The following is a 26,897-nucleotide window of genomic DNA, read 5'->3' as shown; positions in this document are numbered from 1 at the left end:
TTTATTGTGCGCTTTCTGTGTCCAGATCACCGTACAAAGTTCTTGGGTGCGTACAATAAAATAGAGGGGTGGACAAGATTCCTGATATACTATATCATTGAATGCATATAGTAGGCATAATCAGAAGTTAATGCCACCACTCAAGAGGAGCTTAGTGTAAGAACAGATGATACGGGCAGAGAAACATATAAGGTGAGGTGCCATTTCTAAGGGAGGATAAGAAGGGGACAGACTTTTTTAAAGTTTCTGTTTTGCTCTCTTCCTCCTATATTTGGGGTCAGATCAGCAAGTGTCAGCGTGGCTCAGTGGAAAGAGCCTGGGCTTCGGAGTCAGAGGTCATGAGTTCGACTCCCAGCTCTGCCACTTGTCAGCTGTGTGACTGTGGGAGAGTCACTTCACTTCTCTGGGCCTCAGTTCCCTCATCTGTAAGATAGGGATTAAAAGTGTGTGAGCCCCAGGTGGGACAACCTGATGACCTTGTATCTCCCCCAGCGCTTAGAACAGTGCTCGGCACCTAGTAAGCGCTTAACAAATACCAACATTAAGGGTCTACTGAGTGCCTAAGGTGGGCAGAAAATGATACAATATGTGGGACTATACAAAATAAGAACAGCAGGCAGGAAAGATCACGGAACAGAGTCAGGAGATGTGGATTCGAATCCCAGCTCTGACACCGGTCTGCTGTGTGAGCTTGGGCAAATCAGTTAACTTTTCTAAATTTCATCATCAATAAATGGAGGGACAAGAAACCTACTCTCCTCGTCTCTAAGACTGTGAGCACCACTTGGGAGAGTGACTGTGTCTCATCTGAGTATTTTGGATCTACTCAAGCACTTAAGTGCTTGGCACAATATCAACATTGACAAATATTATTATGATGTCACTTTTTTCATGTATCTTAAGCGCTTAATACAATGAATTGTACCATGTGGGGGCTTAATACGTACTAATACTAATACCAGCTAGCATTTAGGGTTTTTGTTGTTTTTATTTTTTTAGCTCTCAGCCCTGATCAGTTGCCCTCTGGATGGCAACCAGTCCTTTGCAGGGAAGCCCTTGTGGCAGCTGTTAATTAACCATACTTCAAGACCATTCATATGGCAAGCAAAAAGATGTAATTTCCTAGGAAAAAGTGGTACATTTCCACATAACCGCAACCTAATATTATTTGGTCTTTCCATGTTGAATTGGAATAAAAAGCACCTGAAGCAAACATTAGGTGGCTTAATAATTAGGGACAATAGTCAGGCCAGCTACAAAACATGTCAGTTCTGCAGAATGGTTTCATACTTATGTTAGGCTTGCTCTGGAGGTCCTCATGCAGTATGCACCAATTTCTTCCCTTACCAGTTCCAGGGGTTTAAACAAAAGCCTCCTGGAACTCTGATAGAGAAGCAGCACGGCTTAGAGGAAAAAGCATGAGACTGGGAGTCAGAAGGACCTGAGTTCTAATCCCTGCTGTGTGACCTTGGGCAAGTCACATAACTTTTCAGTGCCTCAGTTACCTTATCTGTAAAATGGGGATTAAGACTGTGAGCCCCATTTGGGACTTGGACTGTGTCCAACCTGGTTAGCTTGTATCTTCCCCCGGCACTTTAGTACACAGTGCCCAGCACACGGTAAGCGATAAACAAATACCATAAAAAAGCCTCTCCTTTGGAAGCCCTTCTGTATTCTCTACCCCAGGTGGGTAGAAAATCTCTGCCCAGTTTGAGTAGTAGTGTGCCCTAGTGGAAAGAGCACAGGCTTGGGAGTCAGAGATCATGGGTTTTAATCCCGACTCTGCCACTTGTCAGCTATGTGACTTTGGGCAAGTCACTTCACTTCTCTGTGCCTCAGTTCCCTCATCTGTAAAATGGGGATTAAGACTCTGAGCCCCACGTGGGACAACCTGATTACCTTGTATCGACCCAGTGCTTAGAACAGTGCTTGGCACACAGGAAGCACTAACAATTACCATCATTATTATTAATTGCTTAGTACAGTGCTCTGCACCCACTAAGCGCTCAATAAATAGGATTGAATGAATTGTTCCCTTTGATGACTCCTACCTAGTTAACAAACCCATAAACTACAAGAAAATATTTTGCTAGAAATGAGAAGTAGCAGTAACACTACTGGCCAATGTACTGTATTCTCCCCACCTACCCCTACTGAAAGCTCACCTCCTCAAGGAGGCCTTCCCAGACTGAGTCCCTCTTTTCCTCTGCTCGTCCTCCCCTCCCCATCGCCCCAACTCCCTCCCTCTGCTCTACTCCCCTCTCCGCCCCACAGCCCTTGTGTATATATGTACATGCTTATTATTCTATTTTATTAATGTTGTGTATATATCTATAATTCTATTTATTTATATTGATGCTATTGATGCCTGCCTACTTGTTCTGTTTTGTTGTGAGCCCTTCTAGACTGTGAGCCACTTGTGGGTAGGGATTTTCTCTGTTGCCAAATTGTACTTTCCAAATGCTTAGTACAGAGCTCGGCACACAGTAAGAGCTCAATAAATACGATGGAATGAATGAATATCCCTCTCAATAGCCCAATAATAATGATTATAATCATAGTAATTCTTAAGTATTCACCATGTACCAAGCACTGCAATAGATATACAATTAGATCACGCATATCCCTTTTCCATTTGAGGTTTACAGTCTAAGGGATGGAAGAACAGATACTGTATCTCCATTTTACAGATAAGAAAACTGAAAGACAGAGAAGTTAAATAGTTTGACCAAGGTTACACATGAGGCAAGTGGTAGAGCCAGGTTTCGAATCATGGAGTGGAAAGCAACATGGCCTAGCGGGTAGAGCACAGGTCTGGGAGTCAGAGAGTCATGAGTTCTAATTCCGCCTCTGCCACTTGTCAGCTGTGTGACCTTTGGCAAGTCACTTTACCTCTCTGTGCCTTGGTTACCTCAACTGTAAAATGGGGATTGAGACAGTGAGCCCCAAATGGGACAGGGATTGTGTTCAACCCGACTTGCTTGGATCCACTCCAGCGCTTAGTACAGTGCTTGGAACATAGTAAGCGCTTACCAAAATGCCGTGATTATTATTACTAAGGTCTCTTACTTCTAGACACAAGCTCATGAACAATTTCTTCTGCAAGAAGACAGGGAAGAATCTTTACGCCATGGGCCATGCAAGAGGGAAGGGATGTGGTGGATCAACTGATGGGATAGAAAGAGGAGCAAAATGGGTTCCTAAAAGGAAACACTGAAGGGCATTCAATTAGTAGGGAAAGGGCTTATTTTCTCTTCCCCAGATAACCAACTGGAAAGGCCTTGTACACATTTGCTATAACTTTTGAAAGCAGCGAGGAAACCAGCAAATGCTGAATGAAAAAAAACTTTGAAAATTTTGGTTGCCCTGGAAATGAGCCATGTGACAGAGATAAAATGAAATGACTTTAACAAATAATTAGGAAATGAGAGAAGGACATTTTACAATGTACTATTTCCTGAGAGATTTAGGCATGCTTTGTGAATACAGGACACTATACATCATCTTTGTGGACACACAATCTGCAGATTTCTGAATGAGATCATTCAGACCTAAAATTATCGATATTTTGTAACTTGGATCAAGTATTTAAAACAATCCCCTCTGCATATAACAATGATACAGGTCATTTATAAAATGCCCATTCCATCTAATTTAAGAATCACCACTTTTTAGATAAATTAGTTAGCACCCTATTTTCAAGTGGAGAAAGAAAACTTGCTCCAATGTCTGAGTGAGCACCATGATACTGCTCTACATTTACAGGAACTGAGCAGTGGCTAGGCAAAGTGTCGAGAGTGGTCACGTGAGAATAGTTAACTGTTGGCCCACTAGAGTTCAGGTTCTATCATACATTACGGTAAAGAGGGCTCCCTTTCTAGAAATACAGCCCCAGAGCAGAAATGTGACCGCTTTAAATCACATGTATCATTTCTCAAGGAGCTTAATTACATGCAGTTTGATTCTGCTCCAGAATATAATTTACAGCCAGAACTGCAATCAGGGATCAAACTTATATGAGACTTAATCTAAAAGGAAGTTTAGTGGCAACTCACAATTCATCTGAAGAGACAGTCCACCACTACATGGAGGCCCATTCGACTCTACTACTTATAAAGACACAAGGTGAGTAACTGAGTGAGAATTCTGTGTATGAATTTTATGCCTCCTGATTCGCAATTCAAAGTTATCCCTATTTCCTATATTTCTCAGGAGGTTCAGTTGAAAACATTCAGTACTTATATGCACTTTACCAAAAAAAAAAAAAAGAAAAAAGACTTCTATAATTCTCCTCTATGCACTGCAGAGAAGGAAAGGGAAGAGGGTTTCTCTTTATCATCCATTCTCTATTCCATCTCTCACTTTAGCCCAGACTTTCACTTGGGTGCAATTCCATCAATTAACCAATATTGAGCACTTACAAGGTACAGAACACTGTATAGAGTTCTTGGGAAAGTAATGGGCAGTTACTGTGTCTGTTTTGGTGTATTTTCCTCTCCCAAATGCTTAGTACAGTGTTTTGCACACAGTAAGCACTCAATAAATACAATTGGATGAATGAAGGAATCAATCAATCGTATTTGAACTCTTACTGTGTGAACTTGGGAGAGTATATTCCTAGCTCACAATTAGCTTACAGCCTAGAGGGCGAGGCAGACATTAATATAAATAAATAAATGAATTGTGGATATGTACATAAGTGCTGTGGGGCTGAAGGAGGGGTGAATAAAGGGGGCAAATCCCAAGTACGAGGGCAGAGCAGACCAGGTGGGAGCAGAGAAAGTGAGCGTTTAGTCAGGGAAGGCCCCTTGGAAATGTGTCTTCAAAAAGGCTTTGAAGGTGGGGAGAGTAATAGTCTGTAGGTTTTGAAGAGGGAGGGCATTCCAGGCCAAGGCAGGATGAGGGCAAATGGTCGTTAGTGAGATAGATGAGAGTGAAGTACAGTGGGTAGGTTAGCATTAGAGGAGCAAAATGTGCCAGTTGGGTTGTAGTAAGAGTGCAATTCAAAGTTCTGATTATCCCCGGAAGCCAAGCTAGACACTGGCATTTTCCCTGTGTGCATGTTTCAATAACCAAAAATCTCTTGGGCTGGTCAAAGGCAGTTAGAGAGGGCACCAGAAAATTTAAGTAAACACCTCCTGTACACGGAAAGCTCCTTCTGGGCAGGGATTTTGTCTACCGACTTGATTATAGTGTACTTTCCCCAAGGCTTAGTACAGTGCACTGCGCAAAGTAAGCTCTTCAAAAACAATGATTAAGTGATTGATTGATTGATTGACTGATTCAAGATCCCGTGCCCTTTCCTGTCCCGACTTTCCCCACCCCAGTCATGCCCATTCTAGGCCATCTAATGGGGAATATATTTGCAAATACCTTGGATTCCCACAGGGCATATTTATACCTGGTGGGTTGTTCTCCCACTCATTCCAGGTGCCAGGCACATAATTGGACCTGGGATTGCCCCCAGAAAGCCTGGTGAATCAGACTCAAAATAAACTCTCATTACTGGGATAAAATCCAGTTGTCTATGGTCCAAGTCTGAAAAGGATATCTTTCATATCTGAAGATAGCTCAAGATAATAACTGTGGCATTTGTTAAGAGCTTACTGTGTGCCAGGCACTGTACTAAGACGAGGGATGGATACAAGCAAATCAGGTTGGTCCTAGTCCCTGTCCCACATGGGCCTCAGAGTCTCAATTCCCATTTTACAGACAAGGTAACTGAGGTACAGAGAAGTGAAGTGACTTGCCCACAGGTCACACAGCAGACAAGCGGCAGAACCGGGATTAGAACTCATGACCTCCTGACTCCCAGGCCCATGCTCTATCCACCAGGCCATGCTGCTGCACATACAGCTGGATCCCTTAAATATTGCTAAATACCGTCTTACTCTAAGGGATCATTTTCACAAAAGTATGTAATGGATTCTTGGCTCAAGCTTTGAGATTGTTCGATCTTCCAAGAAAATAGGCACTTTGCCACCTATTTCAAACTCAACTTCAGTCATACAATTCCTATTTTATGTAGAGGATACTTAAATGTTTAACTAACAGCTTGGCAGTTTTCAGGCAGTCCTGCAACCCTACTTTAATTTCACTTTTGAAGCACATTAATATTTTAAAAATAATGCCAAAACACTAACTTGCATTAGGTGAGTGACTTTTGCCAAGTAATTCAATTACTGAAACTTACATATTACGAGGCTTTTTTGATTGCTACTACAAACTTTTATTTTCATTTTTGATGACTCTTTGAGATACAATACAAGGTACAAAATATGAATGCTTATAATAATGATAATTGTGGTATTTAAGCATTTACTATGAGCTAAGCACTAAGCCCGAATGTAAATATGGGATAATTAGGTTCCACATGGGACTCACAGTCTAAGTAGAAGGGAAAAGAGGTATTGAGTCTCCACTTTTGCAGATGAGGAAACTGAGGCACAGAGAAGTTAAGTGACTTGCCCAATGTCTCACAGCAGGCAAGTGGCAGAGCCAGGGTTAGAACCCAGGCCCTCTGACTCCCAGAGTAATGATCTTTCCACCAGGTCACATTGCTCTCACGAGATGTTTGTTGATGATGAGAATATCTGTAGTCTCCACTTCTGTCTCTAGCCTCTTTTATTTAGTAAACAAGGATGGTATTTAGTGAGTGATTATTGTATGCTGAGTACTGTACTAGGTGCTTGCCTAATTGATACTTCCTAGCCTTTCCGGATCTAGAGGCCTAAGGGTAGCTGTAATAAAAATAAAAACAAACCTGGGAAAAAAGTGTGTTTGCATGTGTTTCTCATGGTCATTAGAAATCAATGGTATCACATTTTATCACTTCTTCCGTAATTTTGCCTATGTCCATAAAGTATGGACTACTGCAAATTTTCCTTACAATATCCTTCCTCCCTATCCTCAGTTTCTTCTTCTTCCAATTTGACTCAATGGCCCTGCAAAATTGGTCTTTGTGGCCTGTTACACTGACCACGTCGTGCCATCCTCAAAATTGTCTATTAGTTCCCCATCATCAAGGTCATATCATTCATGCTCAATTTCAAGGTCTTGCACCATTTCATTCCCATCTTTTTCATTTCCCCAAGCTCCATTCACACATGTCAATCTCCTTTCAATTCTCCTGATCCATCTTTCCACTCTTACCTTTGTTCTCCCTCTTGCTCCTTCCTCCACCCCTTCAATTTCTAACCACACCTTACCTACTTCCGGAACGACTTCTATATTACGAACTGTCCTGTAGTCGATTATCACCTCAGCACTAGAAGATAAGCAGCATGGCCCAGTGGAAAGAGCATGGGTCCGGGAGTCCGAAGACCCAAGGTAGTATTCCACCCCACGACTTGCCAACTATGTGACTTTGGCCAAGTGACTTACCTTCTCTATGCATCAGTTTCCTCATTTGTTAAAATGGGGACTAGATACTTGTTCTCCTTCCCACTTGGACAGTGAGCTCCATGTGGGACATGAGCTGTGTCTGATCTTCTTATACTATATCTATCCCAGCACTTTAGCACAATGCTTAGCACATAGTAAGCATTTAAAAATACCACAATTATTATTATTACAACATGTTGTTCTCATGAAGAGAAACCACTTCATGAACATGTGTTTTTCTAAACATAAATAATAATTTATAAAAGAGGAAGTATTAGATGGCTGGGTCCAGACAGTCTTTTGGCTAACAGTGATACAATTTAAATTAGTTCTGCCAAGGGGATTGTGGGGAAGAAAAAGAAATAACTATGATTGAATGAATGAATGGCATATATCTTCATGGAAAAATCTAATGCCTAAACATCAACTGCATGCATAATGATATGCAGGATATAAACATAGGGTTTCAGGTAACTAAAAAGTCTATTTTTGAATATTTTTGAAATGCCTTTTTGAATATGTGGGGCATTAACTGAATGCACATTATCATTTGAATTTGGGAGAAGCAGCATGGCGTAGTGGACAGAGCACAGGCCTGGGAGTCATGGATTCCAATCCCGGCTCCGCCACTTGTCTGCCGTGTACCTTGGGCGAGTCGCTTTGCTTCTCTGGGCCCCAGGTACCTCATCTGTAAAATGGGGATTGAGACTGTGAGCACCACTTGGGACAGTGACTGCGTCCAACCTTATCCAAACTTATCCGCCGCAGTGCTTAGTACAGTGCCTGGCACATAATTAAGTACTTAACAAATACCATAATCAGTATTATTAATGTAAATTTAAATTGAATTCCAGTCAATTTATAGTTAGGAGAGGATAATGTGATTAAAGTAATAATCTACTATTATCTGAAATAAACCATCGATCTTTCCTTTAGATGTTTGACACCAGATATACATATGCATGTGCACACTTGACACACCTAGAAGATACACAAGTTCAGCTACCTAGATCACGACAGTTATTGGCCACTATGGTATTGGTCTTGACCTGGATACCTACACCCCAGAACTGTTCAGCGAATAATTTCTTCCAGGAAAGTTATAATTATAGTTCAACATTATGCTGAAATTTTAGAGTACAAACAATTCACTTCCCTACCAGGGATGTACGTTCTTCAGTGACAGCTAGTGACCGACTTCAACTTTGTCCCTTGTAAAATATCAGTCTTGCTAGCCCAATCATCTACAAGAAGAAATCTGAGGTCTACGTTGTATAGATCTGAAGAAAGTTTATGAGGCATATTACTGTATAAAGCGGATAAATAAAATCCATGTTGTTTCAGTACAAATGCAGAAGAAGCAAAACCTAAGAGATTCCATTATAATGCAATATTGAGTTTGGTATTGACTTTAAGAAGCATTATCACCTCCTTGACTAACCCTTAGCTGCCAGCAGACGCTGCTTCAGGCCAGTACACACCTAATTGCTCGGTAAAAAGGCCGTTTCCTTACCTCATTGAGCCGGATGATGTGATAAATTTGCCTCAGGTACTCACTGCCACCTGGTTTGTGGCAGATATCCAGGACCATCATGCTTATTTTCTGCTCAGTCAATTCAAACGCTACACTTTCCTCTTCTAAGACTGCTCCTTCTTCTGCTGTCATAAAAGCACTAGAATAAAGAAAGCATAGAGTAAATATCCCTAATGCAGAGTAGTGAAGCCTACAAATTCAAGACAACGCAAAGGGTCACTTGGGCATCTCGGGGTTCAAATCGCTGTAAAGATTTGGCTTGCTGAAGTGTTGACATCTAACAGTGCTGTGTATCAAAGTTTCTGGAAATCTGAGCTACCGAGGAAACATGGTAAACACCAAAGAGAACTACTGAAAAGTTAAAAAGATTATTGCTTTCCTATTTTTACCTATAGAACATTTTCAAATCAGTACAACTGGTGAAACCGCTGTAATCCTAAAATGAAAACGCAAAACATTTCTTTTTAGGAACATCCAGGAAACTCATTTTAGCACAGAAAATCTTTGCTCCTCGAAATAGCTTTAGAATGAAGTCTTTTGTAAAATTCCGCTTTACCTGTCGTAGCCAGCATTAAAGGCTAATTAAAATGACAAAAAGGGTAACCATTACACTAAATATAGTCTACACACTTCAAATCTCAGTGTACTTCCCAGTCGGTATTTCAAAGTGGTCTCATGATACTTGTTGCTTTTTTAAAATGCATGCTTTTTCATCTCTGCCGGGTGTCCCACAGAATTGATCACCCCACTCATTCTTGCGGTATTTCTTCCTGGACGGAAACCTATCACTCAGTCATTTATGCTAAATGCCTTTCGGCAGCAAATTCATCTATCGTTATATCTGTTAAATGCTGGGGTAGATACAAATACTAAGTACTGGGTAGCTAAAAGTTCACTAATCCCTGTCCCACGTGGGGCTCGCGGTCAAAGTCGGAGGGAAAACGGGCATTGAATCCTCTTTTTTTACAATTGAGGAAACTGAGGCAGAGAGAAGTGACTTGTCCAAGGTCACTCAGAAAGCAACTGGCAGAGTGGGGATTAGAACCAACTCTGCTTCCCAGAGGCCATGGTGCTTTAGTACCCTTATCACTTTTCCCACTTGCATGGGGAAGGAAACTTGGAAACTTTCATCTTATAATACAGGACTTATAATACAATTCTCCAGTAAAAGTGACTGAAACCATCTTAAATGAAAACTCACGGAAATCTAATTTTCTTACTACATTTACTATTGTGAGTCATACTGAGCCTTTGGATGGTTGTAAGCACTCCCAAAGAGATTCATGGTTTGTCAAAATTTCCGGGCCTATTTTACTGTGGTATAATCAGCTGTAGGTTGCAGTTCGCTATTGAAACTGGACCCTGATTATAAAATTAGTTCTACTTAAAGTTGTTGATAACCTAAAGGCAGAAACAGCATACAGCTGCCAGATACTAAAGCTGGTATTGCTTCCACATGTAGCCGCACATACTCGGGAGTAAATAATTCCCAAAATTATATACGCTGCAATCATCATTTTCGGTCAATAGAAGCAAATCCTAATCTCTCTGCTGCATTTCGAACTGCACTCCAAAGGAACCTGCTTTTCAAGAACAACAGACTACTTCAAGAATATTCTCTTTCAAGCCCGAATGCAGGGCACAGACTAAATTTCTCGTCAGGCTCCCTGTAGGTTGACATTGAAAAAGTTGAGGCCCTCTGGCAAAGGAGTGTATCGGTGTCAGCACCCGAATTGTATCCTTTCCTGTCCATCACTGTGCAGGTGAAGCAGATGATTGGATTCAGTCAGTGCTATGATTAATGAGTTCCTCTCTGGATTTGGGACTGCCTATCAATCATGTCATTAGGGAGAATGTGCCCTGAAAGAGGCAGACCTCAGCCAAGGAATAACTGCATTCATCTTAATCTGTATATGCACCCAGCCAGCCAAGTCAGGGTCACCATGATGAAAAACAATAATCTCCAACTCGACAAATTACTTTGCCGCAACGGACATTTCTTTACTTTTTGGGCTATGTGTTCTCCAGAACCCAAGTTGACTGTTTACAGCTTGGGTGTCACTACGAAGTGAAGGTTATTTTAATGAATAGTAATGCTTTCGGCCAGTGTACGAGACAGTCGATGCAGACACCTACCGCCTTTTCCACTGCAGTTACTTTCACTATTTTAATAAACTCATAACTGAATCTCTGGGCAGAAACTGGAGGAAAAAAAATATACTCAAGTCGTAACGTATAGATCCACATAATCCTGGTGCAAAGCAAAATGATATAGTTTATCATAAAAACACTATTCATTTTTACTTACATTTCTGTATTTTCATTTTCTATAAATACCACAGCCACTATGAATATTATATATATAGATTACTTTAGAATTATATTTTTTCCCTCAATATACGTGGAAATTAAATGATCAAACTGTAGACAATCCATTTTTAATACTAAGCCATCACGAGCGAAAATAACAGTTGAAGAAATGGAACAACTAAAATTGGACTGTTGGCTGTTTAAATAAGACTTTTTGTTAAATTTTTAAAAATTGAAGCCCTGGGTGATATATTGTGGAGCTTTTCTAGAAATAAAAGAAGGAATTGTGATTTCTACTGACATATTTGGGCTTTTAGAGAAATATAAACCAAAGGGTTAATAGATCCCAAGTCCATTTAAAAAATCTCGATGGTAGTTAAATATTATGGACAATTGCTAAAAAAAATTCAAAAAGCAAAACAAATTCTTCAGTTGATATCATCTGGGCGGTGGCGGTGGTAGTGTTCAAGAAAAGCAGTGTGGCTCAGTGGAAAGAGCAGGGGCTTGGGAGTCAGAGGCTAATCTCGATTCTGCCACTTGCCTGCTGTGTGACGTTGGGCAAGTGACTTAGCTTCTCTGGGCCTCAGTTACCTCATCTTTAAAATGGGGGGTAAAACCGTGAGCCCCAAGTGGGACAACCTGATTACTCTGCATCTACTCCAGCGCCTAGAACAGTGCTCGGCCCACAGTAAGCGCTTAACAAATGCCATCATTAAAATGAATAAACATCTAACTGTAAGGAAGAAAAATCTGTAGAAGGAAATACCAGCAAGGAATATGGATTCCATCACCTTGACACAAATTAAATTGACACTTTACTGCTTATAGATAAACTGGCATAATCAGTAGAATGATAAATTAAACCTAACTACAATCACTTCTAGCATTTCCTATTCTCCTTTTGTATTATCACTATCACCCTGGATGATGATATCCAGCTTTAATCTTTCAGTCATTGGATTAGATGTGGTAAATGGTATTGAATGCAGATGTAGAAATTAAGAAGGTCATTGTCAATAATAATCAGTATTTACTTGATAGCACCACTATCTATTATTACTTCTATTTATTGTACTCCTATCCTTCTATCATCCCTTGAAAACAAAATTCCTGCCCTTCACTATGCTAGTACTGAAAACATTCTATATTATAGTTGATTGGGAAAAATAAAATCTTATGTCAATACATTAACCTTGAAGATTACCACCAGTAACAGGTAATTATCAATGCAGCAATTGTTCGTGAATGAAAGGTTCTTGCAAGCTAATTTTTAAATAAATGTAATACATTAAAAAAGCAGTATAAGGTGGTTTCATTTGGTCTCCATACCCAAACTACCTGCTCTTGTCATATAAATTAATGCTCTCAACACCACACTCCCCACTGAACTCAACTCCTTCGCTTCCCTGTCCCTTTTGCCAATCTCATATGACTAACTGGCAGTCCTAGATCACCTCCACAGTAGGATTTCTCCGCTCCACTGCATAAGGTGCACAGTGCTGTTGGCAGAAATCCAGATCTCTCATCCAGCTAAAATTCATCCTCACCTGCTTTACTCTGCCCTCTCCACTGCCCGGCAACATTACATCTCCATCCTTATTGACTTCCATGCCCACTGCCTGCACCAGCTGTTTAACACTTTTAACTCCTTCCACAACCCCCAGCCCTTCCCATCCCTTTCCTTAATGGCCCGACCACATATTTTACTGCTAAAACTGAAACCATCAGATAGGCTCTCCCTAAAATCTCTCCTGCTCCTCTCCAGTCCCTTCTTTGATTCGCCTATCTTTCCCAGAAGTACCTCAAGAGGAAACCGCCCACCTCTTCTCAAAAATCTACCTTCTCCACCTATGACCCTGACCCCATCCCTTATTAAAACATTTGCCCCTTCCCTTTCTTCTTTTTATGACATTTGCTAAGCACTTACTATGTGCCAAGCACTCTACTAAGTGCTGCAAATAGATACAAGCTAATCAGGTTAGACACAGTCCATGTCCCACATGTGGTTCACAGTATTAGTCCCCATTTTACAGATAAGATAACTAAGGCACAGAGAAGTTAAGTGCCTCGCCCACGGTCACACAGCAGAGAAGTGGTGGAGTTGGGAGTAAAACCCAGGTCCCTCTGACTCCCAGACCTGCAGCGTGGCTCAGTGGAAAGAGCCTGGGCTTCGGAGTCAGAGGTCATGGGTTCGACTCCCGGCTCTGCCACTTGTCAGCTGTGTGACTGTGGGCAAGTCACTTAACTTCTCTGTGCCTCAGTTACCTCATCCGTAAAATGGGGATTAACTGTGTGCCTCACATGGGACAACCTCATGACCCTGTATCTACCCCAGCGCTTAGAACAGTGCTCGGCATATAGTAAGTGCTTAACAAATACCAACATTATTATTATTATTATTATTACTCTATCCAATAGGCCACACTGCTCCTTCTCTCCTCGAACACCAGCTTCAACGGATCTATTTCCAGTGGCTTCTTCCCCATCGTTTTCAAACATGCTCATGCATCCTCTATCCTAAAAAAAGCCATCTCTTGAGGGGTTAGGAGTTATCCACTTATCACCCAATCTCGCTTGTACCATTCCTCTCCAAACTCCTTGAGGAAGTTGTACTCACCTGCTGCCTCCCCTTCCTCTCCTTCAATTCTCTCCTTGACCCACCTGATGCTGGCTTCCAGTCCCCCCTTCACCCCATGGAAACTGCCCTCTCAAAAGTCACCAATGGAGAAGGGAGAAGGGAAGAAGGCAGGGAGGTCAGTGGTTTATTCCACACTCCAACACCCCAAACCACATCACTTTCCCACTTCCAGAGCCTTCCTAAAAAGTCACTTCCTCCAAAACTGATTTTACTCTTCTTTTCCTACTTAGATTTTGGTTCCTTACCAGTTGTAGATTTGGCTGTATTAGATTGAAAGCGCCTCAATGACAGCAGCTATCTTTTACTTCCATTGCATCTTCCCAAGCACCTAGCACAGCACTCTATAAACAGAGGATGCCCAATAAAGGTGGTTGGTGATGAAGACATCCCTGCCATTTCTGCTGCAGACTTTGCCCTGGAGGTTGCCAGTGAGCTCTCTCAATGCATTTTTGACTTTCAGAAACTGACAAGACCAAATGGCATAGAAAGGGTAGGGGGGGGCAAAGGAGGAGGATGGGCAACACTCTACCCTGTTCTGATTTGTCTCATTTTCCCCTGGAGCCGCCTACTTTACAAAAACACTTATTATTTTACAAATGAAAACAAAATCCAGAATACTGTATATATATATTCTAAATTCAATTTCCATATCAAAACTCAATTCCATGACATTCTAGTTGTCCATTCACGAACTGAAAGGGAAAGACCGCAAATTATCTTTGAATTACCACCAATTTCTTAATTTGCAGTTTTTAGTTGAGTACTAACAAGTATAATGTTCCAAGGTATCAACTGTAGTTCAAAGTTTAGCAAGATAATGAATTTTCAACAACCTATTTTTTAAAGGGATAGCTTATCTTCTCTATATTCAACAAAATACTAGAAATATAACAAATTAAATGTCAGGACCCATCAATAAGCTTTGTTTGCTTTTTAGTTTCCTCTGTGAATGTGTCTGTAGGAGCCAGGTCAAAGAAGATCATCATTTTTAAATCATTAAATGCTCTTACCATTCTGTGCTCAATTGTCTTGCTTTCAGCAACTGGCTTTCAACCCAGTTGGGTCCTTGCTGCTCAATTCTCTCGATCACTTTCTGGATCGCTGGTTTAGGGGCATTTTGTTGCATTCCTATAATGCTTTCCAAACATTCGCATACTAAACTGAGTTTCTCTTTGCTCCATCCGTCAAGTGTGGCACCTGTTAAAAGTTCTACGGTGTTTCCATCCTCAAACATCCGACATATAATTACAATCAAACTCCAGACAAGCAGACCAGCTTTCTTTAATTCAACAAAGTTTTTTGACATTTTCCTCTCAGACAGAAAAAAGAAGTACTTAATTGGGGGAGGCAAACATGCAATTACTGTAGGTAACTTGCTGATTACAATGGATGCTGCATGGGCTGCAAGCCTTGTGAAGCCTTCAAAAATAAAAAAAAAAGAAAAAAAAGAAAAGAAAGAAAAGAAGGGATGATTAACATTAACATTTTAGTTCTATCACAGCCCTGTTTTGAGGTTTGCCTGGGGATGTCTAATTTTTGTGGGAAAACTGTCGAGGAAAAAAAGTGCTTGACATCATCATTTAGTATTCTTTCTGGATGTACGGTTCCAAAAAAGTCCCCAGAAAGCAATGTTTAAACAATATTGAGGGTTTTTTATGCAACAAAGAAGCAAGATAATTCAGAAATATGATTTTAACTCTATACTAGGTTTACACTTCTAGCTGTAGGTAAATTATAGAGGGTCTTAACTAGTTGTCCTGAGGGTTATATATACACTGACGGTAGACAAATTAGGACAACCTCAAAGCTTTGTGCTCTTCTTTAGAAAGGCACATATGAAACCAAAATATTAAATAAATATTAAACAAAAATATTCCATATTTTCCCACCAAACTCTCTTCCCCTCTTCAAAGCCCTACTGAGAACTCACCTCCTCCTCCAAGAGGCCTTCCCAGACTGTGCCCCCTTTTCTCTCTGCTCCTCCTCCCTTTCCCATTCCCCCTTCTCCCGCCCTCTGCTTTTCCCCCTTCCCCTCCCCTCAGTACAGTGCATATCTGTATATATTATTTATTATTCTATTTTGTTAATAATGTGCATATATCTATGATTCTATTTATCTTGATGATATCTACGCCAGACTACTTGTTTTGTTTTGTTCTGTTTCGATTTGCTGTCTGTCTCCCCCGTTTAGACTGTGAGCCCGTTACTGGGCAGGGATTGTCTCTATCTGTTGCCAAATTGTACATTCCAAGTGCTTAGTACAGTGCTCTGCACATAGTAAGTGCTCAATAAATACTACTGAATGAATGAAAAGTACCCAAGATGAAAAAGGTAAAGGATATTCCATAGTATTTACAATTTTTAACATTTTCCCTATATCCAAAAGATAAGGGCAAAACCCTTATAGTAAAAGATTCTTTTTCCATGTGAGATTTTGAGATATGCGATTTTAAAAGCCTTAGGAACTGGAGGATATCCTTTATCATTGCAAAATTCATCCACGACAGAGTCAAAATAACCTGTTCATTCAAGTGGTATTTCCTGTGCTATTAGTCTGGCCTAGTAAAATCTAGTGAGTTCAAATTGTTGCAGGGAAGTAGAATAATAATGAAAAGGTTGTCTTCTGGAAAAAAAATCCAAATAATTCTACAAAAATTCAGCCCAATTTATCTATTTGGAAGTTTGCCAGTGAAGCTAAGTGCTAAGTCGATGAAGGCAAATATATTTGCAACCAACATAGTAATTGCAAGTATATTTGGAGGTTCCATATTTCTGGGGAAAGAGAATTTACTAAGTGTAGCTTTAGCCCAGTGTTCACTGCTTTACGAAAAGCATATTTTCCTTCATTCACTGAAAAATCCTTCTTGATCTATGGAGCTTTAGCGCATTCCAAAGATAAAACACTTTTGACTTTATATATTGCCATTTTATGAATTCATAAAGGCATGATACGAAAGATTCAGAAATCAGAAGAAAGGATAGATGACAACAACTTTTAGACAACGAGAGACTTTATGTCATGAAAACCTGACATTTGCTGATTTCAATTAAATAGGCTTTTCTGGATTCCAGGGCAGTTTAATAGGATTTGGACAGAATTAAAGCATTGATAGGAAAGGTCACGGAGAGAAAGAAATTTGATTTGAGCTCTCAGTGTTGCAGAACAGCAAAGAACTTTTCAGATTCACACAATGAAGTCATCATGGAGGAAAGAAGGTGGTCTCTTCATCTGACTCTGAATTACTGAGTATGAGTTTTGGTACCCTAAAGCTATAGACAAATTGGTTCAAAGAATGAAAACTACATAATTCAAAGAAAGGAACATGTAATTTATTTGGAGTGATAAAATGGCTTAACTATAGTAAATTAAATAAGGAAAGAATATTGTAGTAGGTTGAAAAGGTAAACAGCTTTGCTTAGAGAAGCAGTGTGGCTTAATGGTAAAAGCCCAGGCTTGGGAGTCGGAAGTCATGGGTTCTAATCCCAGATCCCTCACATGTCAGATGTGTGAATTTGGACAAGTCACAACTTCTCTGCACCTCAGTTCCCTCATCTATAAAATGGGGATTAAGACTGTGAGTCCCAAGTGCAACCTGATTACTCTGTATCTACCCCAGTGCTTAGAACAGTGCTTGGCACATAGTAAGCACTTAAGAAATACCAACATTGTTATTATTAAACCAGGAGGTAAAGAAAAAATTAAACACGAATAAAACAAATAACAAGACAAAACTCTTATAATTTGGAGATATATATATTTTCCCAAGAAATAAAACCACACATAATTAAGAATTCTTGCTTTTAGCATGAACAGTTGGAAAAACCCAGTTTCTGAATCATATCTAAAATAAAAATTAAGATATCACAGGAAATTATGAGATTAAATTAGGGGAAATAAAATTTATAACAAATATTTGAACAAATAGGTTGACTAATAATCTTTCAAAAGAAACCTCTTCAAAGAAATAATGTAAGAAAGCAAAATCACTGCACCGGTAGTCAGACTAGATAATGATCCCAAAGGCGTTCATGTTTCTAACTATTCCTTACATGATTCAAGCTGTACCAAATCAGTATGACTTCTTGAATTTATATTTATACCACGCTATTTAGTAATACTAATTAATCAACTTTTCCAATTATCTATACCCTCAATAAAGAGAAAACAGGTTATTCTAATAGTGCTTTGCATACAGTAAGAGCTCAATAAATACAATTGATAACAATAATTTATGAAAGAATACATTTAAAGTCACCTACCTTTCTTAGATTCCTTCGCCATTTCTTTAGGAACATAATCCCATTCTTTTGGGATAGCCTCAAGCAAACTTTCAGGAAGTCTTTGCATTTGCTGATACATTCCATAATTTCCTGTTGCCTTGCAAGAATCCATCAGAGAAATTATCTGCTTCGCTATATCCTTGACTGAATCAATCAACAACAATTTCAAGCATCTTATGACCTCTGGCTCAGGCTCCTTGCAACTTGTAGCTTCAAAAACAAAATGAATATTTCATGGCTATCTGGACTTGGACAAATAGTAAATTTAGATATTTTAATTGGATGGAAAAAAGTGAACCGCTGATATCCTAAATCTGGATTAGCCTATTTGGAGAGGCATTCCAGCATTATAATATTATGTATTTGAAACTTACGAATACCTCTTGGTGAAATTTTAGTCAGAAAATTCTACTTCATATCATTAATACTACTATATTTTGAATTCAATCAATCATGAGAAGAAGCAACGCCTACGTAGCCCACGGCTTAGTAGGGTGAAAGAAAATCAAGAATTGGGCCTAAAACAAGTTTTATTTACTCCACTTCTTCTTTTTATTGCTTTTGTTTTGCTTTTGGGGGAATCTAAGATCATAACAATACCAAATAAATGGGTACAACAATACAACTTTATATTAATACCTGCTTTTCTCACTCTATACTGTAAGCTCATTACGGGCAGGGACCATCTATGCTAATTTTGTTGTAGTGCACTCTCCCAAGTGCTTAGTACAGGGCTCTGCATATAGAAAGTGCTTAATAAATGCAATTGACTGATTGAATACAGAAAATCAGACTGCAAAACTCCTAAACTCATAGTTGGAATCATGAGATAGAAGGACACCATTTTTATAAAAACCCGATCATAACAAAAGAGAAAATGCACCTAAGAAATCTCCTCTTTCCCAATCCTACTTCAAGCCACTTTTTCTGCACCATGGTCTGTGAACAGTTTCTCACTCCACTGCTCGTTGCAAAGCTGCCAAATCTCTTTCTCCTTCCTGACCCTAGAAGCTTTCTCGGCCATTGCTATTGCTCTTTGGAGCAGTTTCTCCTTTCCCACATTCCATTTTATGGCCATTTGCAGGATTGTGAGATTTCAGTTTCAAGAATACAGAATGCTGTTTCAGTGAGGTTTCACCCACCATCTGCTCATGTGGAGAACAGTGACACTCAAAAGTGAAAAATTATATCTTTGCATCAGACTGACATTTTCAGGGGAATTGTGTGTACTTTATTGAAATCAGGAGTGATCCAATATATATGAAATTCTGGACCGCCATGGCAAATGTAAAAGTGAAAAAGGATTTTTTCTAATAGAAGCCTTGTTGACCTTCCCCCCGTAGATTGTGTTTTCATGGGACTCAAAATCTAATAGGAAGGGAGAACAGATATTTAATCCCCATTTTACAGATAAGGAAACTGAGGGACAGATCATTTTAGTGATCTGTCCAAGATTCCACAAAACCAGAACCCCGATCCCCCGACACCCAGGCTTATGATTTTTCCACTAGTCTGTGCTGCTTCTATTGTTCAATCACTAGTATTTCTTGAGTGCTTACTATGTTTAGAAGAGTATACTAGGCCTAAGTGTACTAGGCATAAGCACAGTCATTAACCTTAATATAAGGCCAGACACCCTAAAACCAACACTATGTAGAGCTTAATTGACTCTTAACTATTCAATATTTTAGTAACTCAAAATAAAAAAGCCATTTAATATATCTTTAAAGATCTTATATCTAATCTTGAATTTTTCTTACCTGGCATATTTTGTAAAAAATCCCATAACTGCTCATGTTCCATGTAGTTCATGAGAACACTTCCCAGTGATTTGGGGGAAAAACTGCAATAGCACAACACTTTGAAAATTGCTTCAGTCAAACTAGGTTCTTCGCAGGATATTTGTTCTTCAGATTTTGAAACTGTAGCTGCTGGATAATAAGAAAACACTTCATTATATGATTTTCTATATTACTACTGCTGCACGTACTATGTGCAGAGCACTGTACAAAGCACTTGGGCGAGTACAATACAACAAAATTAAGAATGTACTAACTTTGCTAATGTTTCATTTCTAGTTATCAATCACTCATGGTATATATGTGTTGTTAGTGTGTGCAGAGCACCATACTAAGTGCTTGGGAAAGTACAATACACTAGCGTTGGTAGACATAATCCCCGTCCTTAAGGGAGCTAGTCTAGTGGAGGGGAAACAGATACTAAAAGAAATTATAGTTAGGGGAAATTACAGAATAAAAGCACATGTACGTAGGTGCTCTGGGGCTGGATTGGGGAATCAAAGTGCTTGAGGGGTACAGACCTAAGTGCATAGGTGACTCAGAAGATAGGGCAATTACAAGGATGGGGAAAAGGGCTTAGTCAAGGAAGGTCTCTTGGGAGACACAGGATTTTAGTAGGATTTTGAAGAATGGGAGAGCGGTGGCCTGTTGAATAGACAGGAGAGTTCAAAAGCAGGGAGCAGGTGGACAAGGAGTCGGCAGTGAGAAAGAACAGACAGAATTACAGTGAGTAGGTTGGCACTAGAGGAGCAAAGTGTGCGGGCTGCTTTTAGTAGGAGATCGGTTAGGTAAGGTAGGAGGGCGAAAGTTGGGTTGAGTGCCTTAAAGCCGATGATAAGGAGTTTCTTCTGATGCAGAGAGGACTCGCCCCGCATCAAGGATTTGTTGTCTAGGAACTTATTTAAAGCCTTCTTTGGCCTTTAGAATTCTAACTGTAGCAACTTATTAGTGACCTCTCATCGAGCAGTTTATCCCAAGTCTTCTTGAATCTATTGATATTTTCTGCCTCTGCAGTTATTTTTGGTAATACGTAATATGTATGGATGCTCAATACCAGCTGTGCGAAGAATTTTCTTTTGTTTGTTTTGAACCTACCACCTCCAAGCTTCAAGGTGTGATGTGTCCTCTAGGCTGTAAGGTTGTTATGGGCAGGGAACGAATCTGCTAATTCTGTTGTCTCGTACTCTCCCGAGCACTTAGTAAGTGCACTGCACTGTACTTAGAAGAGTGCTTGGCACATAGTAAGCGCTTAACAAATATCATTTTAAAAAAATACCATGGACTGAATGACTGGTTCTGGTGTTGTGGGATTTGGTGAACGGCAATTTCATATTTCCCATGTCTACAGCTAGGTTAGCTACTGACAGTAGTCATGAATTCTGGAGATCTCATGCCTTCCAGTTAAGTATTGGGAAAGAGAAAAACCAGCTGAAAACTGTACTGCCTGGTACGGAACCAGACGAATAGCCACCCTATCTACAACTTCCCTGCTTTTGAGGGGTTCAATTATATTCAATTGTTGTTTTTTCCAGATTGAGAAATTTAATTTATTTCTGTCTAGCCTCGCAGTGAAGCTGCTCTGTTTGATTTGTACTTCACTGTGCCTTTTCCAGCTCTGAAATGTGGCAACTGAAATTGCCAGATGAAGATATACTATGTTTTTTGCAATGGCAAAACTATGATTTCTCTGTTCTGCCCACTTCCGCCTTCTCGCTGTTCACTTAGCACTTCCTCTGGAATGTGTGAATAGGAGGAGGGAGATGAGTTTAAATGCAAAGCAATCAGCTAGTTAGTTAACTACTGTTTTCAAATGTTTGGTTAGGGAAAAGGTTACAACTAAAAGTTAAAATAATTTGGGATATAATGAATTCATGTTATCTCTCTTCCCTCATCCCCTAAGTTTAATTTAAAGTTGGCTCTACATCAAGCAAGCCAAACTCATTCACATGGGTCACTTTTCCTCCAGTTTTTAGGTGGTCTTGTCCCTTATCCAGAATGGATTCTGCAGTGACGAGTCTCCTTTCCTTAGGTTCCTGCCCCATATAGGAACCTGCACCCAAGTTCTCTCGGGGCTAAGAGAACACAAAGTCTTGGGAGCAAGGGAAGCCAACTACTGAAATAATCTGGGTTTCGGTGGCCTCGGTTGAATATCTGCGAAATAATACATATGGCATCCCTACTCTATGGATGAACCGCATATGTGGTTAAACAGGTGGGCCACACTTTAAAAAGCTGAAAATTACAGGCATGAATTATCTGTAACATTATGTAACAAATCCTGATTACATAGCACAAAAGAAAAGAAAACTGGTGACCCAAACTACATAGAGCTGACTCGATGGGTCATCAATCTTAAGTTCTAGGAAAGCAGCTAAATGAAGAAAGACACACTGACTACTAGGTTGAAATTGGTACATTGAAACAATGTTTCCAATCCTTCTCAAGTGCCCTGAGCTCAGAAACTTCTAGATTATTCAAAACATATATGGACCCAAGTAAAGGACACGTCCTGCAGTATTCCACAGTATAATCTATGCCCTTTTGTTCATAATTTGAATATACTAATAAACACAGTTTTTGATTTCTGATTACCACTTCAATAAGCAAGAAGTCTCCAACTGAGAGAATTCCCTGTACATAAAAGTGCCACATCTATCAATCCAATGATGTAGCTACACAATCTTTTGGAAAAGAAGTAGCGTGGCTTAGTGGAAAAGAGCATGGGCTTGGGAGTCAGAGGTTGCGGGTTCTAATCCTGGCTCTGCCACTATTCAGCTGGGTGACTTTGGGCAAGTCACTTAACTTCTCTGTGCCTCAGTTACCTCATCTGTAAAATGGGGATTAAGACTGTGAGCCCCATGTGGGACAACCTGATTACCTTGTACCTACCCCAGTGCTTAGAACAGTGCTTGGCACAAAGTAAGTGCTTAACAAATACCATAATTATCATTATTAGTTGTAAATTTCATTTCACTCCTATGGAGGGTGCTTTATGGGATTATAGGATTCCAAAATCATCTTAATCTGGTGGAGCACATACTGCCTTCAAATGCAAATTCCCTCAAAGGTTGAGGTGTCATAATAACATTCTTAAACAGAGTTAGGTGGCCTCTTCATCTCATATAAAATACATGAAAAATAAATGGTCAAGAAATAGATTGGGAAACTCAGTATTATTCACCATTTAATAATATGGATATACAGCACTGTGAAGACTCATCACAGATTCTCTCAAGATACCAATGCTTTACAAAATAAAGCACTGCCTTTCTTTTTCCAAGAGCTGAGGGTTTGCGGGGGCAGGTGGGGTGTCACAGATGGCAGCAAAATGAGAGTGGCATAAATCTGTCACCACCATTTTTTGCCTTACTTGATAGCGTTCCTTCCATTTTAGATTACTATTCAGCAGCTCCTTGGGTATCCTGCTAGCAAACATTCTCCTCACATGTGCAGCCTACTGAAACTGTTTTGGAGTGAACTGGAAGATTAACTGTGAGCCAGGACCTCATTATCTGTAAACCTGTCTTGCCATTTGGCATTAAGGATGATTCAAGAAGCCAGATGTTACAATCAGATCTTACAACCAAGGGATGTCAGAAATAACTAATTATACATAGTCCTTAAATTTTACCTGTCATTTACTGATTTATTGTCATTTCTTATTGTGTCTACTTAGCATAGAGTGCTGTACTAACCACATGAGAGGTCATTAGATAAGTAATAAAAGATACAGTCCCTACCCTCTAGGAACATACAGGGGCAAGACAGGAAGGTGAGAATTATAGCCTCAACATAAACTGGATATATGTGGGTAAGTCCTGAGAATGGGGGTAGTTAGATAAGTGTTAAGTATGGTCAAAATATGCATAAGTGTTTGAGGATAGATGTTAGATAATGCAGGTTGGGAAGGTGGGAACTGGGAAAGGATGTGGGCTTTTAGGGGAACTCTGAATATGGGGAGATGGGGGAGAACTGTGTTCTGGAAACTTTGAATTGGGAACAAATTCTAGGCAAGGGGAGATAGTAAGAGCAAGGGGTGGGAGAGTCTGGGTGGGGTACAATCGAAGCTTGGGTCGGGAAGACCAAAGGGTGTAAAGTGGAGTTTTTGTAAGTAAAGAGAATCGATATATAAAATGAAAAAAGCTGGTGGAGTTCCTTGACTCTATTGGTAAAGTACTTCATCTTTTATCCTGTGAGAAATAAGTAACCATTACATTTTTTTTTTTTGAGGAGAGGAGAAATGCAATGAATTCAATCACATTTATTATGTGCTTACTGTGTGCAGAGCACTGTACTAAGTGCTAGGGAGAGTACAATACAACAATAGACACATTCCCTGTCCACAGCGAGTTTACAGTCTAGAGGTTGACTGATAGTTTGAGATGATGAACTGGGCTGCATAATGTACCATACAATGAAGAAAGTAGAGAATGGAGGATGGCATACCAGCAAGGAGGATGTACAGCAGTCTAGAGGTGAATCTAGAGCTGGAGGAAAACACCAAATTGGTGTCATATTTCGGGATTGATATTTTAAGATGATGAATTGGGCTGCATAATATACTATACACTGAAGGGACATTGTATAGCTGTGTAGAGGTGAACCTAGAGCTGGAGGACAACCCCAGGTTGGGGTCATGTTTCAGCTGACAGGCTATTTACACATCCCTTCAGTGTAATATCTTTTGCTTATGACAAATTAACCATTCTTACACAGGTTATCAGTTTCATAAAACAAATGCTAAGGTTCTAAATATCACCCAGAAACAAAACAGTGAGCACTTTATTTCCTTCATTCTTTAGTAATTTAGGATGGTTTGTAAAGTCAATTGGAGTTGGTAATGTGGCCACTTGGATAGTTTTCCAAAGAGCAGATTTATAAAATTGAATCAAGCCTTTATGAACTTAATTAAATAGACTTTACTTAAGCATCAAGAACATTCTTTGTGCTACTATTTTACTAGAAATCATGTTGCTTAAATCTTAACACCACATATATTTATTCTGTAATGTGGTTTCCCCCAAAACACTATCGAATTTTTAATAATAGAGATCAAAAATATCAAAGCAATTTAAAGCCAAATATTTATAGAAATCACTTCCCTACATTTTATTTTTTTAAAAGACATATTCGATTCATATTCGAAACTGTTCCACAAGTGCATATAAACAATATGTTCTTTTTAATTCCAAATAGCCTACATTTGCCTGAAACCCAAGGTGTCAATCAATAGACTAAAATACATTCTGTCAGTTTATCCCAAGGATAATTTAAGTATGTAACAAAATTCAGTACTGGATACTACTTGCTAGATACAGAACGCTGATCAAATGTATGTCAGATGACAGACATTGAATAGGTAAGCTCTGTACTCATTAAGAAACACGATACAAAGTGAAGCAATACACAGCTTCTGGAAATTGTTAGGCCTCTTTAAAATGATAGAAACAAAAATTCTATAAAAATATACATTAAGATGAGGTGACCTAATTGCTTCCCTTTGAAAAGTAATGTGGGATTTCTTGGGTTTTTTTTTTGTTTTGTTTTGTTTATTTTTAAAATACTCCCAAACTACAAGCACTGTGTGATGTTGATAATTACTCTGGAAGCTGTTATTGTTTTATTTGAAAGCTTGAAGAAATGTTGCGAAAAACCATCATTGAAGACCTAACTAAGTGAGGGACTACAGTCTTTCCACCACTTTTTGATTTGCATTCATAGTTTTCCTGAGAATCACCTTTATGAGTTTGCAGAAGGTTGCATCTGGCAGCTGAGCCTGTCTTTGTACAGCAATGCAAATTCAACGTGGAAAAATCCCTAGAGGGTAGGCGACGCTAAAATGCAAGCCATCTTCCTTTTAGCCTAACACCGAGAACTTTGGGAGCGATACTTGAAATAAGTTTACTGTCATAGTCCTGCAAACTTCATATTCATTTATATTGAAACATGTTTAAAGACAGATAGACTGTACTCACCAGAAGTCCATTAAAAAAAAAAAAGGCTTCATTCTCTGCTTATTCAATATACCTCCCACTGCTCACTGAATGACTATGGATGGCCACAAGTGGGTAGTCACCTTCTGTCAGTATTGTGGTGAAAAATGCAGTCAGCTCTAGCAGCAATTCTGAACTTCTCACAGACATTGCCCTAAAAGACGGCAAATGATACTTACTGGAGCTTCTCAGTAATATTTTCATTAATAGACAATCACGTTGCAGCAGAGTCTCCAAAAGCAAGTTCCAATTACAACACGGTTGGGATAAGAGCAGCTTCAGATGACCCTCGACTGCCATTTTTCCAGCTGATGGAGTCCTTTCAAATGTAAGATTAAAAAAAGAAAAATGTACTTAATTTATCTATGAAATTAATAGCCTTAAAGTGCAGATGTAATGCTAACTCTTTTACATGTCAATTCCTCCCAGATTACTCTGAAAATGCTCTCATGCTTGCTTTCTTTGAGGCTGCTCAGGGAAGGAATTACATTTAATCTCAAGAAGCTAAAAGCAAATGAACATTTAGTAGCCTGCCAAATCTGTAACTGATACAGTTACCTTGCTTATCTCTTTTGTGGAACCAAATATGTTCTTGTTCCATGGGGTAAACGTCCCTCCCCGCAAAAAAAACCCATATTTGGAGTCTTTTAAAACTGTTTTCAGTGTTGCTTTGATCGCTTAGCATGAAACTATGAAAAATTCCTGATTACAACTTGAAATGCATTATTATTCTTCATAACAAAAGCAAGCACGAGATGTCATTTGACCTGACAGAAGTGTATAGGCTACACCCACACATAAACACAATCACCAGAGATGCTGCCAAAATTTCCAATCCACTAGGCAGGACAGTCACAAAATTTTGACTGCTTCCTTGGCCTCCAAATTATGGCCGACGGGACCCATTAAGATCCCCCTTGGACCAGTGCTTAGAACGGTGCTTGGCACATAGTAGGCGC

At 39.6% G+C, this 26,897-nt stretch overlaps 1 protein-coding gene across 3 annotated transcripts in view; it reads right to left on the bottom strand.

The window, feature by feature from the left end:
• KIAA0825 (KIAA0825 ortholog) overlaps nucleotides 1–26,897 on the bottom strand; it is a 322,760-nt gene that overhangs the window by 163,538 nt on the left and 132,325 nt on the right. For 2 of the 3 annotated variants that reach the window (XM_029070144.2, XM_001509052.5), the window contains exons 16-20: nucleotides 26,118–26,257; nucleotides 19,907–20,077; nucleotides 18,126–18,356; nucleotides 14,876–15,284; nucleotides 8,897–9,056 (exon numbers count right to left, since the gene is read on the bottom strand). In XM_029070144.2, the coding sequence (XP_028925977.1) occupies nucleotides 8,897–9,056; nucleotides 14,876–15,284; nucleotides 18,126–18,356; nucleotides 19,907–20,077; nucleotides 26,118–26,257 (1,111 nt within the window). The remainder of the gene's footprint in view (nucleotides 1–8,896; nucleotides 9,057–14,875; nucleotides 15,285–18,125; nucleotides 18,357–19,906; nucleotides 20,078–26,117; nucleotides 26,258–26,897) is intronic. The other variant, XM_016226930.3, reaches the window with a different exon arrangement.

Source organism: Ornithorhynchus anatinus, chromosome 1 (genome assembly GCF_004115215.2).
Source record: "Ornithorhynchus anatinus isolate Pmale09 chromosome 1, mOrnAna1.pri.v4, whole genome shotgun sequence".
NCBI lineage: Eukaryota > Metazoa > Chordata > Mammalia > Monotremata > Ornithorhynchidae > Ornithorhynchus > Ornithorhynchus anatinus.
This window is presented reverse-complemented; position numbering and strand designations above follow the sequence as displayed.